We start from the raw sequence: 18,502 nt of genomic DNA, 5'->3' as shown, positions 1-18,502 counted from the left end.
TGGATGATAATTTCCTGGGGAGCATTTCATGAAAGGATTTTGTCAGACGTTTTATCCGACAAGTCCTATTTTATCCGATTGTATATCAGAACAGTGCCTCTCAGCCAATCAAAAATTAAGGAACTGTCAGGGACAACTTGTGGGACAAAAATGTTGATGAAACGCTCACTTGGAGTTGTCTTATCATGGACCTACTAGGTCCATGGTCTTATGCACAAGTAGGCCTTAGATGGAACTTTTCTGTCATCCAATCAGAGATTCATTGACTACATTTGAGATTATTGGGCTATTAATATGTTAATCGGGTTACTTAAGGGGTTACTTACAAGCAGGGGCGTCGATCCGTTTTTCAGATTGAGGGGGCAAAATCATTAACGTTCCAAAGCCAAAGGCGCTCGATCGTACAAAACACCCACCCACACACACATATAATATGTAGGCCTATATTATATATATATATATATATATATATAGTGTGTGTGTGTGTATATATATATATATATATATGACTCATGAGACACAGACACGTATCTAACCAACAAATTAATGCGAGCGCGAAGCGCGAGCTAATTTTGTTTAGTATACTGACAGGAAAAGCGTGCCTGTTTAGGACTGTTTGTAGTAACTCATGAGGAGGATACATATGTAAGAGTGCCGAGAGTGAGCTGAAATTTCTTTATATTGTAACCTGAAAACTTGATATTCTAAGCATTTCTGGTACCAATGATTAAGATGTGTATCTAAAAGAAGAATAGATGCGAGCGCGAAGCGCGAGCTGAAAATTTTGATATTTCGATCTGAAAAAATGACAGTTTAATGGACGTTTTGATAAAGAACAAGATATTATAATTAGGCCTATATATCCAAGCCTGATTGCTAATCGGAGCAGGAGTTCTTTCGAGGCTTAGAACTGAAAACGGGACATTAACATTCACCTATTTAATCATGAAAAGTATGGGTTTTTGCTACAGAAATGATGCGAGCGCGAAGCGCGAGCTGAAAATTTTTATATTCCAATCTGAAAAGCGGACATTTTGAGCACGATTTTAAATCTCGCTTGCTGAACATTACAATCTTGTTTTTCTTAATGCATATCCGGAATTATTGGGGGGAGGGGCAAAATTATATGTTTGCCCCAATATTTTCATTGGTGGGGCGATCGCCCCCCCCTGCCCCCGAGGATCGACGCCTATGCTTATAAGCCTTTGGCGGGAGACTTTGCAGTGACTGTAAAAATTTTACCTTTTCAGTGTCAAGGTTGATAGATGTCAAAAGTTTGGCATAACTTCTGTCAGGCCGGCATATTATGAGCTAGAGCTGAAAAAAAAAATGTTCAAAAGTATACTGCCTTCTCCTTAAAGATTGAGACCTTTGAGTTTACTTTGAATATATTTCCAGATTTTTTCTTCAATTCTAACTCTCAATTTGGATCGACCCAAAAATTCTTTTGGCTTGATTGATAACTCTTTTAGTCTCATTTCTGAAACGAATTATTAACACATCTAGATTGAGCATTTGGCTTTGATTAACATTCCTTGACTGTGCTCCTATCCTCCACTACCGCTGCACATTTCGGTGGGGCCGGGGCGGGGGGGGGGGGGGTGGAGCTGATCACGCAAAAAATCACAAAACCTATGGTCATTTTTATGGTTTTTATACACGGTTGGGGGAAAAAGTGGGGGGGGGGGGGGCTGAAGCCCCCCAGCCCCTGCTTCAGCAGCCCCTGCTATATGTGATTCAGCTAATATAGAGTTCATCCATAATCTATCTTTCCCTTCTTTTTCTTTAACCTGTTGAAATGTCATAAGTCCAATTAAGCCAGGGGTCACAGAACCGGGAGTGGCCAGTGGGGGTCATTGGGGTGGGGCATATGCAAACTCATTGGCGGCGGAAGGAAAACAATTTTGGGGGTGTCTACCTGAAATTTTGGGATGGCCACATGTAAAAAATTGGACAAGTGCTCCCAAAATTTTTGACAAGCAAAAAAAAAAAAAAAAAAAAAAAAAAAAGGTAATCAACCTAAATTTTAGGGGGGGACAACACACGTTGCAATGGGGGTCCACGTGAATTTAGGGGGACGCAGAAAAAAAATTGACAAGCAAAAAAAAAAAAAAAAAAAAAAAAAAAGTTAGCAAATTTTTTTTTAGGGGGGACCGTCCCCCCACCTAAAATTTAGGGGGGGACACGTCCCCCGTCCCCCCCGCTTCCGCCGCCTAGGCTTTGTGCAAACTGGGGCTTCAGCCTCGGCACTGTTTTTTTTTTTTTGAAAGCGTACCGTACCGTATGTACAAAAACGTAAGGGGTCAGCCTCCGCCCCGCCCCCAGCCCACCCCCAAAAAACTGTTCCGCGTCATACATAGATAATTTATTAAAATTCAACATTCCAGGTATAGAATTAAAAAGAAGTTTCTTGAAAACAATTATGATGTACCATACTGGACGTTCGATCATGATCACAAAGCATACCGGCGTATAGCTAGCTAGCTAGATCTCTCTCTCTATCTTAGCTTAGACAAGCCATATCCATATGAGCGTCAAACACCAAGATGTCTGCGCTCTTCGGTTTCAGGTGGTGTGGATCAAGGTCACAGATATTGTTTAATATCTATGGAAGAAGGTAGACCTATTAAATATTAAGTAATAGTTGTTCAATGTACTGCGATGAGCTAATGCCTATCCAAGAAATATGAACAGATTAATGTTATTTAAACTATAACTTATAAGCCTTAAAAAGTTAAAAGGCTGCAAGTCACGAAACGTTCGCGGTACCGCCCTACGCACCGGTACCGGCACCGTGCATCGATTGCAGCCGGTAGGATCCCGTGGGCATGGTGGGTTGGCCGTTGGCCTAGCCTGGACTCTGGAGGCGTCTGGCCTTATGTTATGGGAGTCACAGAGATACGATCTTACGTATACGTAAGCTCCCGAAGGGAGCTAGAGAGGCAACTCTTTTCGCGCGTTTTTGATTTTCCATAGGTTTTGTACATAACAAACATGGCTGCCATTTGTCCAATTTGAAGGTTGATTTTGGAAGGTCAATGTTTAATTCATGAGTAATAACGTCAAAATACGCATAATGCACTTGTATGATTGGATAAAACGCTAATGTTTTATTCATGTCGTCATGCATTAAACATTTTTTTCCGTCCCACAATTCCCTACTGTTACGATATCAGTATGGATATCTAAGCACTCCATACACCTCCCGCAACATGGATACCATGCCTGTTGATTGACCTGCCTAGCTCAGTAGCTGGCCTGTATAATAAACCTGTAGGCCCTATATACGTTCATACCAAAGTCTCCACCAGAGTCCTTTGTATTGGATCATGGTGGCAGCTGAAACCAGTGATCGCCTTTGAAATGACAAGGATCAAGTAACCAGTTACTGTATTGTTGGGAAGTAAACTGCATGTCTTTTTACCGAAATTCGCATGTTTCATAATCTAACCCAACGGGCGCCCGCGAGTCGCCGCCCGCTCGCCCCGGCTATCGCATCGCTACTGTGCCGTACCGTACTGTGCATACCCAATGCACTGTCACAGCAAATCACAGTGTTGTGAGAAGGAGCGAGATGCTAACGGTAACTGTAAACAATCAAATTTAGCCTGAATAAGTTATAACTGTGTTCAATCACTGGCACAGAGGTCTGCATCATAAGATCAACATACACTAAAGTTGATAAAACCTAAATTACTTAATTTTCTGGACTGGAGTGTGAACAATGAATTAATATTTTCCTAATATTAATTGTAAATCTGGAGTGTGAGAAGTGAGTGGGAGTGACCAGCATTTTCACTGCATGAAACACCTAATGACATTCACACAGGGCTGTGAGTGCGTTACAGGTATCATCACCAGTCGACCTGTGACTGTAAGGAGCGTTCACACGTGGATATAAACAGACATTAATATCTACACTCATTCATTTAAATACCTTAATACGTACAGCGAACATACACAATGAGTAGTGGAAAATATCCAGAAATGAACTGGGAGGCAACTGACCTACCCGAAGAGTTCCAGCTTTTCAGACAAAGAATGGAGCTGATTCTAGCAGACCAAGACATAACTGATCAGAGAAAAATGGCTATAAAAATCAAAATTGCGATAGGCAATGAAGGCTTGCGTCGAATCAATGCATCAGGGCTATCAGAGACCGATAAAGAAAAACCGCAAGAGCTATGGAGACTATTAGAGGCACAGTTAAAGGTCAATATCAATTTTCGCATACACCGCTTAGAGCTAATGCGGTACAGGCAGAAACCAGATGAAACGATCGATGAATTCGTTACCAGGTGTAGGGACAAAGCCAAAAATTGCGATTTCGAGGAAGCTGAGTTAAATGAGCGAATCATGGAGCTAGTGATTGCGTCAACTCCAAGTCTCGAATTCCAAAAGTCATTGCTAGATCAACCGAAAGGTTACAAGGTCGAACAAATTTTGGTAGAAGGTCGTAAATACGAGGCAGTTGCTGCGAGCAGACAATGTCTTGAGACACTAGACCCTAAACAGAATATCGATTCGTTCAAGCGTAGCCAGGGACGAAAAGCATGTGGTAACTGCGGACGTTTCCACAAACCTCGTCAGTGCCCTGCGTATGACGATGAGTGCCGTGCCTGTGGCACCAAGGGCCATTGGGCCAAATTCTGTCGTAAATCGAAAAATGATCGTAGTCGTAAACAGAATCGTAGATCAGATGACCGAAGATCCGACACGGTATCTGATGATCGGAAACCAAGACAAAACAAATCACGATCAAAGTCGAAAAGTCGAAAGAGTAAACCAATAAGCGAAATGGACATAACACATGATACTACCACAGATCATGATCATTATCAATATACAGATAGTCCATTCAACGTAGCACAATTCGACACCATACACACTAATGGACCACACACAGTTGTAAATCCAGAAGGTACTGTAGCATTTGCTAACATTGACATAATATGCCCACAGAGAGTAGGTCAACATAAGCTTTACCTAAAAGTGGACTCTGGGGCAAGTGCTAACACTATCACAGTACGTACCGCCAAAGCAATATACGGTCCAAAGTGGGAATCAGTAGTGAAACAAACAACAATAAAACTTGTAGCTTACGGAGAGACACAGATTCCATGTAAGGGTACACTGGACATAAAGTGTAGATACAAGAGTACAAAATGGTCAACACATACATTCTATGTAGCAGATGTCAAGGGTCCAGCGATCCTAGGGTTGTTAGGTTGCACTGACCTTGGAATTATCACAATTCACTCAATGGACAACAAAACACCTACAACCAATCCTAAGCCTCAAACACCTATCACAAGTGTAAGGGATCTCAAACAAGCATATCCAAATCAGTTTGACGCTATTGGTAGTTTCCGAGGGAAGGCAATGCTTCATGTCAAGGATGATGCTAAACCTACCATAGACGCACCCGGCAAGTGCAGCGTACACTTGAAAGACAAAATCAAGGCGGAACTGGACAATATGGAGCAGCAAGGAGTCATCAGAAAAATTGAGTACCACACCGATTGGTGCAGCTCCATGACCACTGTTGTGAAGAAAAGATGGATCCATCAGGATTTGTCTTGACCCCAGGAGGTTAAATGATGCCTTGAAGAGATGCCCACACAAGGTACCAACCTTGGAAGAGGTCCAACCTGTCTTCGCAGGAGCTCAGTACTTCTCTAAGTTAGACGCGAAGGCTGGTTACTGGTCGGTTCACCTAGCAGAGGAGTGCCAGGATCTCACCACATTCCGTACACCATTTGGAAGGTACTGCTTCCAAAGACTACCATTTGGGTTATGTACTAGTCAGGATATCTTCCAGCAGCATATGGATAGGATTGTCCAAAATGTGCCAGGCTGCATATGCATCGCAGATGACATAGCGATCGTAGGAAGAACGGAGGAGGAACACGATAGGAATCTCTACTTACTCATGGAGACGGCAAAGCAAGAAGGCTTAGTGTTCAACAGCTCCAAATGTACTATCAAGAAGGAAGCCATCAACTTCTTTGGTTCCAAGTACACTAGATCAGGTATCTACCCAGATCTGAGCAAGGTAGAAGCTATCACCTCGATGCCATCACCCAAGAACAAAGAAGATGTTCAGAGATGCCTAGGATTATTCACATACCTAGCAGCATACATTCCTAACTTCTCAGAGAAGTCAGCGCCACTTCGAGAACTTCTACACAAGGAAGTACCATTCATCTGGGACGATGATCATGAACATTCCTTGAACAGCCTGAAAAGTGCAGTATCATCAGGTGCATGTCTACAATTCTATGACCCAAAGAAAGAGACAACTCTTGAGGTAGATGCATCGATGAAAGGGCTAGGAGCATGCCTGCTCCAGCAAGGCAAACCAGTTGCATTTGCATCCAAAAGTCTTTCCTCTGCACAGTCCAACTATTCCAACATAGAGAGGGAAACCTTAGCCCTAGTGTTTGGTATCAACCGCTTCCATACATATCTGTTCGGGAAGGAATTCACTGTCATAACAGATCACAGACCATTGGAAATGATATGGAAGAAACCTCTTAGAAGTGCACCACCACGTCTACAGAGATTGCTTATCAAAGTCCAAGGATACCGATGTCAAGTCAAGTATCGACCAGGAAAAGACATGATTCTTTCCGATACCTTGAGCCGACTTCCTAATCCCAAGGAAGCATGCGATGTACCGCTAGATGTCAGAGTGGAATCCATCTGCTCTGAAGCCGAAGATTCGCACCAGATTGACTTGATATACTTCGGACAACACAAGAGAACAGAGCTTCAGAGAGAAACGGCTAATGATCCTGTTCTCAGATCACTATGGCAAATAGTCACTCAGGGATGGCCTGAGACCATCCAAGAATTGCCGACATCCCTTCGTCAATTTTGGTCTTACAGAGATGAAATTGGAGTATCACACGGAGTACTCTTCAAGGGAAGTCAAGTCATCATACCGAAGACACTAAGGAATGACATCCTTAGACAGCTTCATCTAGGACACATGGGAATCGAAAGCACGAGACGACTTGCTCGTGAGACAGTGTTCTGGCCAAACATCAACAAGGACATTGATCAGTTGATAAAGCAGTGTGAAACATGCCAGAAACACCAAGCAAGACAGCAGAAAGAGCCACTGCATCCCCATGATGTACCACCAGCACCATGGACCAGACTGGGAACTGACTTGTTCATGCTCAATAGACAAGAGTATCTACTCGTTACTGATTACTATTCCAAGTATCCGATCATTGCTAAGCTAACCGATACATCCAGTGCAGCTATAGCAAGACAGATGACGGGAATCTTCAGTCTGTTTGGTCCACCAGAAGAGATTGTGTCCGACAACGGTCCACAATTTGTCGGGAAACCATTCCAAGACATGTGCAAGAAGTGGAATATCAAGCACATCACTTCTTCACCGCACTATCCAAGATCCAACGGATTAGCTGAGAGAATGGTTCGTACAATCAAGAATCTGTTGACAAAGTGTTCTCAAACTAGCCAAGACAGTCAACTAGCCATGATGCACCTGAGAGCAACACCAGTTGACAATAACTTGAGATCACCAGCAGAGATGTTGTTTGGAAGACCCATCCGAACCACATTGCCAAGTCACTATCTTTCGAGAGATTCTGCTGCTACCGAGTTTCTCTTGAATAGGCAAGACAAAATGAAGGAAGTGCATGATCGACATGCAAGTTCTGATCTGCCACCACTGCATGTAGGACAGCCAGTGAGAGTTCTGCATCCAAGAGACAACACTTGGATACCAGCCAAAGTATCCAAAATCTGTGAAGAACCTCGATCCTATGAAGTTTCAACGCCAAACGGAGGAATCTTGAGGAGAAATAGATCTCACTTGAGGGAAATTCCATCCACCAACCCAACTCCGAAGCGTGTGAGGTTCGAAGAAGACCACTCCACAGAAACTCAACCAGAGGAAGACAACGTCCAACGAACACCAATGTCCAACTCTAACGCTAATCAATCTCAACAGACATACTCACAAACTACGAGATCTGGACGCACTATTCGCAAACCAGAGAGATTCATGTTCGACGATTGAACATTATGAACACTCTAAACTCTCAAACAAAGAAGAGAAGAAAGAAGACAACACTGAAGACAGTGTAGTTTTAAGTTTATTATATGCATGTATAGACATTGTACATTATTTTTGGTATGTCAAGATAGTGTTCACGAAATTATCAAAAATACACTATAACCAAAAATAATTGTTTGGAAATATTGATTTCAGGATCAATCCGGTTATCCAAATTATTTTCAGTTTTGCACAAGATTGAAGTTATGTAAAATTGAAGATGAATACAGTTTATCACAAATTGGTATTATTCTCACAAACCAAACAGTTTTATATTATTATATGATAAATCATAACTAAGCCAAATTACCAAAATTTGCAGACTACCAAAAGTATTGTTTGAAAACGATATCATTGAAATTTGAAATTCTCAATCTTATCAGAAGAAGGGGGATGTTACGATATCAGTATGGATATCTAAGCACTCCATACACCTCCCGCAACATGGATACCATGCCTGTTGATTGACCTGCCTAGCTGGCCTGTATAAGAAACCTGTATATACGTTCATACCAAAGTCTCCACCAGAGTCCTTTGTATTGGATCACCTACGATATCTGTGCGAAGTGTCGTTCTTTTTGATTCTGCGAAATTCAACTTTTTGAAATACAATAGCAAGTCTAATTATCTGTTTTTAGAATTGGTGTTCGAAATCATGATTTCTGAGTGAACTTCAATGGAGCAGAAAATCTTGGAGGAAACATTGATATCAATCTAATGACATTCCATAGGAATAAAAGTAAGTTAAGTTCAATTCCTTACTTTGATCTTAGTTGAAATTGTGATGTGTTTGCTGGGGTTCGGCGTCGCATGCATGGCTTTATGTGCAGTTTACAACGCGAACCACAATTTCCATATTTCCATTTCTTTTTCCTGTCCTGATCCCAAATAAGTCTGAAATCTGACTGACATATTTTGTCAGAAAATAATATAGTTTTTCGTAGAACTAAGTTGGTTAATTGGGATGCTTCATGTCCGCCCTTATTAAATCTGTATTTCAGTTCTTATTGTCAAATATCAGGGTTAGATGTGGACTTGTTTAACGGCAAAGCTGCATCAAAATTAAGCCAAATATATAGCCAGAGCGGGATGCGGACTTTGATATCGCCGGTGCCAGCCGGCTGCGAAATTGCCGATGTAGGCTAGGTCATTAGGTTTTGGAAATTAAGTGTCAAACAAGCTCGAGTTGAAATTTGAAGTTATACTATAGGCCATGGGCCGAGTATTGATTTTTCGACACCGCTATTTCATTATCTGCATTTAAAATGAAATGAAATGAAATCTAAATGAACTGAATGATGAATCTGTTTGGAATGATATTGATTGGTAGATTTTGCCATGCCCATAGTCACTCGTGGAATGATTTGAGACAGATGTTAACGTTTTTCTTTTTTTTAAATAAAAGTAAGCCCCTAGGATAGGTCTATCGTAGATATAGATTTAAAAAAAAATCTAGATCTGTCTGGTTTGACTTTTTTTCTACAAAGATTTTTTAAGTTAACTTTAATTTCATTTTAGTTCCTGGCTGGACCGTTGGACTAAAATATGATTAGCCTAGCAAAGGAGTTTAATGATTCTTTTTTTTTTCGGGGGGGGGGGGGGCAACATTTCTATGTCAGGGTTCAAACTGCTCAATTGTTTTTTTGGAAGGGTTGAGAAAATTTATAGTGCCCTATTTTGAATTGTTTAAGTATAAGGCTAAGCAGAGAGAGCGGCTGATCCGATTGATTTATCTTTATTGTCCTCACTTGATGTTATTTGTGGTGAAAGGCAAAGGGTCATTTAAACCTGCCAGCAAGTGAGCTAACCCTTTTTTAAAATAAAAATCAAACTTAAACTTAAAGAGGAACTCACTTAACGTAGAGATTCAAATCAGACATGTTTATTGACGAGTGCAAAAAATTTAATGATTGACTCGCACTGATGAATGAGCGAGAGCCATATTATCACACAAATGATAATTATCTTACATCTGTCAAAGCTGGCTTGGTGTGTATATATATTGAAGATTGACAAAAGACCTCACTGGAGTAGGCCACGTATGCTTGAACCATTTAGTTTTTGGTCAAGACCTGCTTTTTTCTAGTTGGGAATTAATTGTGAAAGCTGGAAACTCTGAAAAATTGTTTTTAGAGAGGAATTTTGTTTATCACTTTTGAAATTTTTAACTGTAAAGTATTGTATGTATATTGAATTGCAGATCCAATGGGATCCAGTTCTTAGCAGTCCCAGCCTATTCAGAAGTACAAAGTCAAATACCATTTGCACATCACCAAGAGGTACAATCTGATGAGTAACAGGATATCTGATCTAAAAGCTTGCCAGGTATGCTTGTTTTCATAAAAATATAAAAAAAATAAACTATTTTCTGAATCATGTTATATCCATAAAGTAAAGCTCCATGATGAGACAATATTCTTTGGATTCAGATTCACCAGTATTTCCATTATCAATGCATACTTATTGTCCATGTATCTTAGCTATATTAATCATACATAAAATCACTTTAAAACTCAGTTACTCTGAAGACAGAAATAAAAAAGGACAAAATATTGAGATTAATCTTTCGATATATATTTGAATGGGTTTTCACACTTAATAAAAAAAAGTTATATGAATAATGATCTATAATAGTGATCTATGATTTTTATCTGGCAACATAAGTTACTACATATGCATTTTCAAAATAATATTGCATGGAAGAGTAAGGGCTCATAAAAAGTTTAAAACTTCTAAATAAACTGGACTAGATGAGTAAGAATAATTCATATCAGCAGCTCATTTTGTTCCCTTTTCTTTTTGTTTACTATGCAGGTTTCACAGGCTGTTTGAGTATCACCAGGGCAGATCAAGAAGAAATATGAAGGCCAGGTTCATAACAAGCAGTTGCTTCATTGCAATTACAGATTTAAAAATTTAATGAATTTAAATAAATGTGTCGATACATATTGAATGTTGCTTAAACTACACATCTGTTGAAAAAAAAAGATTATTTGGAGTATAGATATTTAGGTCCATAGGTTTCACACAAGATTAAAATATTTTTCAAAAGGGCACACTTATCCCCCCCCCTTTATTAATGTTCTAATCATCTACATGTAGTACTTATAGTAGTGAAAGCACTTTGAATAATATTAGTAGTTTGAAAGGGATAGGTTGTATTCTGGTAATCTAAACAATGCAGAATGGGCCTTTACTGAGGTCTGGGCTATGTAACATACATGCCTACAGACATATAAAAGGTGATAAGAAATAATGGATTTTCATTGAAAAAATGTGCATAATAAAAACAAGGTGACAGAACAGAGGGCAAAGAAATCACTCTCAGTCCTGGACCCCAATTCATTAAGACCAACCACTATTCTAGCTTTGAAGTTCTGGTAATTACCATGGAAACATTAAAGCAACAGATCAACATTGGGGTTCCCATGCTAGTTGCTAGTTACATTTGGGGCCAATTTACCATAATTGAAGTCCTTATGAAACAAGAACCTGTATGTATTGCTGGACATTAAGCTGTTGAATTCATTTTCTGGGGGAAGTGAAAAGTTGCACTATTTTTTTTTTAATCTCTTTGTTTTTGTAACACTGTATTGTCGATGTCCCGTACAATGAACTAGATTAGCTCTGCAAATAAAAGAATTTGTTGGAAATAGAACACAGCTCTAGCAGCACTTCACAACAATAGACAATAAGCAACTTTGTTACTGATTTACCAATGTGCAGATTTGGGAAGGCACTCTTTAGAGAAATGTGCTCCCTTTTTTTATGAAGTGTCACCGATTAGATTAGCATGCTATTTCTTGTCAGCAAATGCTGAAAAAATAATTTGATATTTTAGTAACTGACTTTGAGAGAGAGGTATATTGATAATCTTTTTATTAATGGCATCCTTGATGCCCCCCTTATATTGACTATGTAAGGCTTATCAATAACTATGTAAGTGAATATACATACTTATTTTTTTCATATTTTTTTCTCTAGATTTTACCAAAAAAATACATCCCCTCTCTTGTAATATCCTTGCAATTTCTGTTGCACTCATAGGCATTTTGCTGATGTAATTTGATGCTTTGGTGAGAAAAAAATATTTTTATCATGTATTCAAAAATTTATTAACTAATAAACATTTTAATTTGAAATATTACTTTCTAATCTTGATATTCGTGATTTACTTAATCCACCAATTTATATTGCGTGAAAGATATGTGATGATGATGTTATTGCTACCAAACTGTGTCGTGATGAAATGGCACTGAAGATCACTTCTATATGACTGGAATATGATGGTGCTACTGATTGATTGATTCTGTATGTCGGGTATCCATGGGTATAATACTAGTACAACAGGTATTTAGTATCAAAATAACATGCGTGGCAAGATAGCCCATAAAAGCCATTGCAACATGGCATACTGTGACATTCAGGTGCAGCCGAATTAAAGACATGAATGAGTTTGATTTAAAAGTGGGATAGAAATAAAAATGAAATGAGAATAATTGTTTGCTCGCATGATTATGTGGAATGTGTGTGTGTGGAAGAGAGAGAGGGGGGGGGGGGTGGAATTGATAGAGAAATATAGGGGGTGGGCAGGTACAAAATTTTTATTTTATTTGGAAGTGACCTTTAAGATAGCGATGATGAGAGCAAATACATGGGGGGGTACTGGGCTCTCTTTGGCTCCCATTCCAAACTCAGACTTAAAAAAAAATCTTCACAAGATTTGCACCAGATTGTTCATTTCAATATCAAAATAAAGACAAAATGACCTGATTGCTCTCTTGCTCAGATCATTTTAAGTATGTACCCCCCCCAAAAATAATAAACAAATATTTGTGGCTATTCATGATGTGTAATGAAAATAAAGGGCAGTGATGAACACCTGGTGGGTGTTTCATAAAGCTGTTCGTAGTAAGAGCGACTTTAAGAACGACTGGTGATCCCTTCTTACGCACTAAACCATCGTCAATGGTGTATACCATTTACCAAAAGAAAGGATCACCAGTCGTTCTTAAAGTCGCTCTTATCTTACGAACAGCTTTATGAAACGCCCCCAATAGAGCAAGCAGACCCCTAAGTTCAATCCTACTAATGGATCTCTTGTAAGCTTCCAAAATGTCTTCCAGGGAAATATCTTAATTGATGTAGTAATAATCGCGAAAGAATAAAAAATATGTAAACAAGAAAAGATGAATAAACAACTGAATACCTTGAGGGGGTGGAATGATCAATGAGATGAATTTACCAAAGACGCAGCTCTATACATTTCATATTCAATCACGTCGCGTATTATGCTAATTTGTGACAATTTGCTTATTTGCATATTTTTACGCTGTGCGCGCAGGCCAATTTATGACCACGCCTCTGTTTCGCTGGTGTGCCATGAAGTTGCGGTGTCCATAGCCTTGTACGCAAAAAATGGGAGCAGTGTGCACTTTTGACCTTCCAAAATTTCCCCATGTCTGACCGGATGCAGAAGCGGAGTTTCACCCCCCTGATGGGAGTGAAAATACTGTACGTATGGTCACTCCCCTAACATGCCTAACGCCTGGATTTGCTTTATATGCCTCTCCGTAGAGGCCAGGATTACCCGTGTTGAACCTAGACCTAAATCACCAATTTTATTTTTTGTTTTTCACCCAAAGCCCTAGGCCTACAATATACTATGGTAGTGGATCGTATTACCGAACACTTTTCATGAATTTGATCATATCAAACACATTAATTATTTCAATAAAATTCACCAAACTTTCACCATAAATAAACAAATACCTACAAAATATAAACATGCAGAAATTTTGCCGAAATTGTTTTTCATTTTTACGACATCAGCTTCCAATCGGACCCCTCTTCGTAAGTGAAATATTTTGGTCACTTGAAAAGGTATCGTATTACCGAACGTGTGTTTTCTATGGGAAAAGTTGGGAAAACAACAAAGTCACTGATGAGCTATTTTGACCATATTTTATTGTTTTGAGGATATAAAGACTTTGAAATTGTGTTTTTGATAATTTTTCATCATTTTTCTATTTAAGTTCCCTTTGGGAGGAAGTTGCAAAGGTTTGAGCGTATTTGATTACTTTCTGACGCATATGATGCGCGCGTTCGGTAATACAAGGCCGGTCGGTAATACAATCACTCACTATACATGGGCAAGTTTTACATATGTTTACCCCCATTTTTTTTTTACATTTTTCTTACTTTTTATTAATTGATTAAATAAATAGTAGTAAAATTGAAAGAAGTTAAGAGCAAGAGCGTTCACTTACCCCGTCTGTTTACGTCGCCATTTTTATTTCTTTTGTTATTGATACCTAGATAGACACGTGTCCAGAGCTGCAACTTAGATTTTAGAAATACTTGCATTTGCCGATCGATATCACGATCAGACAACCATCTCAGTCAGTACTTCCTTTAAAGATTATATTGAGCCAATGCTTTTTCAAATTGTTATTGAAAACAAATCCTTTACATCATGCGAGATTTTAACATTGATTATTTTCTACACGATTCGTTACAGTCATCTGAACAAGATGATACAAGATTCCACTTTCTACCTATGTTACACCATGGATATAGCTCCATGGTTACACAGAAACAATGTCCTTAAAACATGGGACTGGCGAACTGAAAACATAATAGCTCAATGCTGAAAATATGCATATTATGGAATTAGTATATAATAGACTTCCATTTCTATCTTACAATACAAAGTTAGTGCTTTTGATTAGAATAGAAAATATTTGAAATAAATTATGTTTCATTTAGTACTATGACTAAATAAATACAGTCTTGTATCTGCCTGTGTTTCACTTGGATTTTGTTCACACATTTAAAGGACAAGTCCACCCCCAACGAAAAGTTGATTTGAATAAAAAGAGAAAAATCTAACTAGCATAACACTGAAACTTTCATCAAAATCAGACGTAAAATAAGAAAGTTATGGCAATAAAGTTTTCGCCTAATTTCACAAAATAGTTCTATAGATGCACATCCTGGTCGATATGCAAATAAAGGACTGATGACATCACTCACTCTTTCTTTTGTATTTCATTTTATGAAATATGATTTATTGATTCCCATTTTCTCCTCGTTGTCCTTGAAACAAAGTTTCATTCCTCCCTGAACACGTGGAATTACCATTGCCTTAACACTTAATTGTTCAGTCAAGTTGTTTTTATTGTCAAATCTGTAAATATTATATTTCAAACAATGAAAAACAAAAGAAATAGTGAGGGACATCATCGACTCTCATTTGCAAGTCATTGAGTTGTGCATATAACTTTTGTGAAAAATAAGCGAAACTTTAAAATGTCATAACTTTGTTAAATTACATCTGATTTTGATGAAATTTTCAGCATTAACTCCTAGTTCGAATTCTCTTTATTCATTCAAATCAACATTTTTCTCAGGTGGACTCAAGACCTATAAATTACATTGCTAAGTGTTTTTCTTTGATTTCAACTATTTTCTTATTACCTATTACCTATACAGTGTACATGCAAGAAACTGTTAGCCATATGCAGGCTATTTTCTTTTGAAATATATCTAAATTGATTCCTTGCACTGACAATAAACAAGTCCACTCTATATTTACCAAGTTTTTATATGGATATGAAGTTCATCTATAAACACACGTGTAGGTTTTGTTTGTGTAATCTAATACAATGAAAAGCATTAAGCCTATGCTCACATTCATATCGCCAATAAATAAGCATGTTTCATACTGTGATTAATCAATGTTTTTATTAGAATTCAGCCTATACATGTATGTTTGATGCAGGAAATAACATTACCATTGAGATAAAAAAACATATTTTTGATTTGCAGATACAAAATAGTTTATGTTCCATGTTCCTCAAATAATATTTATGAAGTAAAGTTAACATGTTAATTAATATTATGCTGCATCTTAATAATGTGTTCACATGAAAAATATGGGATTTACACTGAAATATCATTCCAGGTCAGAGAATATACAAGATGATTGGAAAAAAAGTCTGTGTAACGTAGGTATTCTATCCCGTCTGTTTTGTCAGGTTGAATAAAAGTGGAAAAAGGAATGTGCACAATTCTAGATTTCTAGTGGAAATTCGTTGAAGGGTTTGTTCCAGAAACCAGAAGAAACGAAGTCTGAATTCTGCCTCCCAATGTCACAAATTTTTACCCAACACCATGGATTTTATTTTTTGTATTACTGGTATTTAATGGCCGCCAGACCCTATGGATCCTGTGTGAATTTAACAAAGACTCATGGGAACTCAGGCCCCAATCTTCTTATAATTATGAGGAATAGTATCAAGGTGAGAAAATGCATGAGGTCTGACGTGACACGGTTTTCACAGTGGGGAGCTGACCATGCAAAAAAATCACAATTATATGGCGATTTCTTTATTTTTTACATGTTTTTGGAAAAAAAGTGCCCAGCCCCCACCCCTATCCCCCCCCCCCCCCCCCCCGCCTCTGCGACCCCTGCTGGATCTGGATGCAGGACCATTTTGAAATAACACACCGAATGAGAGAGAGAGGGTTAGCAGTAATGACAAAGCTGGTCTTCAACAGCTAGCTGCCTTGAAGGATGCAACTGTCTGGGAAGTTGTGTTGGTGTCTGAAGGGTGGTTACAGTCCTCTGCGGTTTGAAGAAAGAAATATTTCTTTAACTGATCTGTGTTGAAATTCTCAACTGCAAAACAATTGCTATGATTATGGACTTGAATGATCTGCAATTTAAAAAATGTATTATTTCAATATCTTTCTCAGTTTGCAGGCGCGGGCATCAAAGAGGCTGATCCATAAAACTGCAGGCGTCTTATCGGTTTCCGACACTGAATTTACTGCAGCTCAGGATAGATTGAACTCATTGAAAGAAGACCCAGGTAACGAAGTGAAGCTTCAGATATATGCCCTATACAAACAGGTGATTTACACACAATCTTATTAGTTTTATCGAGTATTCATCCACAAATGAGAATTAGAAGACACTAATAATATGCACAAACAATTATTTGTAGAAATTAATACATTATTGCAAAGTTGTAGTTTCTTGTACTATTTCTGCATTTTTCCCTTTTTTTTTCTTCAAATATATGGAGGGGATTTCCAAAGTACTGAATGATGAAAAGGGTAACAATTTAGAATGTTTGAAAATTTATAACCTGAAGTATGATGATTCTCTAATTGTTGCCATTGGAAAGACGGAGGAAAACAGCAATATGTTATAATCATGTCACCAAGGGTGTTATTCTGATAGGCATGGTTCGGTTAAACCTGGGGCCTGTTGCATAAAACTTTACCTGAGAAAACTCTGGTAAAAACTGAAAACTAAGGTTAGCCTGATATTTGCCATTGACTTTAACACAGGACAAAAACTCCGGTAAAAACAACCTGAGTTTTCTCAGAGAAAAAGTTTTATGCAGCGGGCCCCTGGGTTAACTTAGACCACACTTTTATGGTTTGCCAGTTGTCAGCTTATTCACCATTTAAGAATTACTCTAATCCCGTTGCAAAGAGTTGTGGTCGCATTTCATAAGTTGGGTATGCAAAAAGGGTGGCGTATGAACAATTTTCCACACTGTGCCATGGATAAATTGTTGCTACATCACAGCATCTTGACCAAATTTATTGAGTAATATCTCATTTTGAAGCTAGAAGTATAGGCTAAATATATTACTATGAATTAGATCAATACAATATCAGGAACAAAAACTATAGCACATTAAGTTTGAAGTAACAGGGGTGGTGGAGCCGGTGGATGCGGTAAATGATAAAATATTAATTAAACCTAATTAACAACTTACTATAATCTGTAATATGACTGTTATCCTCATATTTCTGGGTGTTTTAAAGCAGGGAACAACTAAATGTCATAAAAATTTGACAATTTTGAAAATATGCAGCAATTGAATACATGTGTATGTCAGCTCTGATCTGCAACCTAATCAATTAGTAAACCGGAGAGATTTGGTTAATTATCTAATTTGTAATCTCAATTTTTAGCACAAATGTTGTGTATCATTGCAACAAACATTTCTACCCATGATGTTGTTGTTTTGCCAAGCATATAAATACAGTGACAGGTATTTTGGGGGCAAAAATGTGAAATTAAATACTGTTAATTAATTAGTATAATTAATATGCATACAATAATAGATAATTATTCGATTTTTTGTACAGATTTAATTATTGATGTTTCAAGATTATAACTGCAATTTACTAGGGTGATCCAATGTTGCATTAACTTTTGACACCATTTTATGTGCAGCAGGTCCAATTTGAGAAAAACACATTTCAAAATTCACATTTACATTGATGTCTATGTAATAATTAGCTGTTAATTAGTCATTTTAAGGAGAAATAAAGGTAGTCGAGACTTAAAACTTTTTCATTATTTAGAGAATGGTAATAGCT

The 18,502-nt window shown here is 38.0% G+C and overlaps 1 protein-coding gene and 1 long non-coding RNA gene across 3 annotated transcripts in view; both read left to right on the top strand.

Annotated features, from left to right (window-relative positions):
* The first annotated feature begins 2,525 nt into the window (after nucleotides 1–2,525).
* The window catches only part of LOC121407870 (enoyl-CoA delta isomerase 2-like), a 36,907-nt gene continuing 20,930 nt past the window's right edge, over nucleotides 2,526–18,502 (top strand). For both annotated transcript variants that reach the window (XM_041599102.1, XM_041599103.1), the window contains exons 1-2: nucleotides 2,526–2,617; nucleotides 16,856–17,012. In XM_041599102.1, coding sequence (XP_041455036.1) covers nucleotides 2,547–2,617; nucleotides 16,856–17,012 — 228 coding nt within the window. In that variant the 5' untranslated portion in view covers nucleotides 2,526–2,546. The remainder of the gene's footprint in view (nucleotides 2,618–16,855; nucleotides 17,013–18,502) is intronic.
* On the top strand, nucleotides 8,795–11,079 carry LOC121407871. Its single transcript, XR_005968959.1, has 3 exons — nucleotides 8,795–8,834; nucleotides 10,296–10,420; nucleotides 10,910–11,079. It is a non-coding gene; the product is annotated as an uncharacterized LOC121407871 (long non-coding RNA).

Source organism: Lytechinus variegatus, chromosome 2 (assembly GCF_018143015.1).
Source record: "Lytechinus variegatus isolate NC3 chromosome 2, Lvar_3.0, whole genome shotgun sequence".
Lineage (NCBI taxonomy): Eukaryota > Metazoa > Echinodermata > Echinoidea > Temnopleuroida > Toxopneustidae > Lytechinus > Lytechinus variegatus.
The sequence above is the reverse complement of the archived record's forward strand: the minus strand, read 5'-3'. Positions and strand labels throughout refer to the sequence as shown.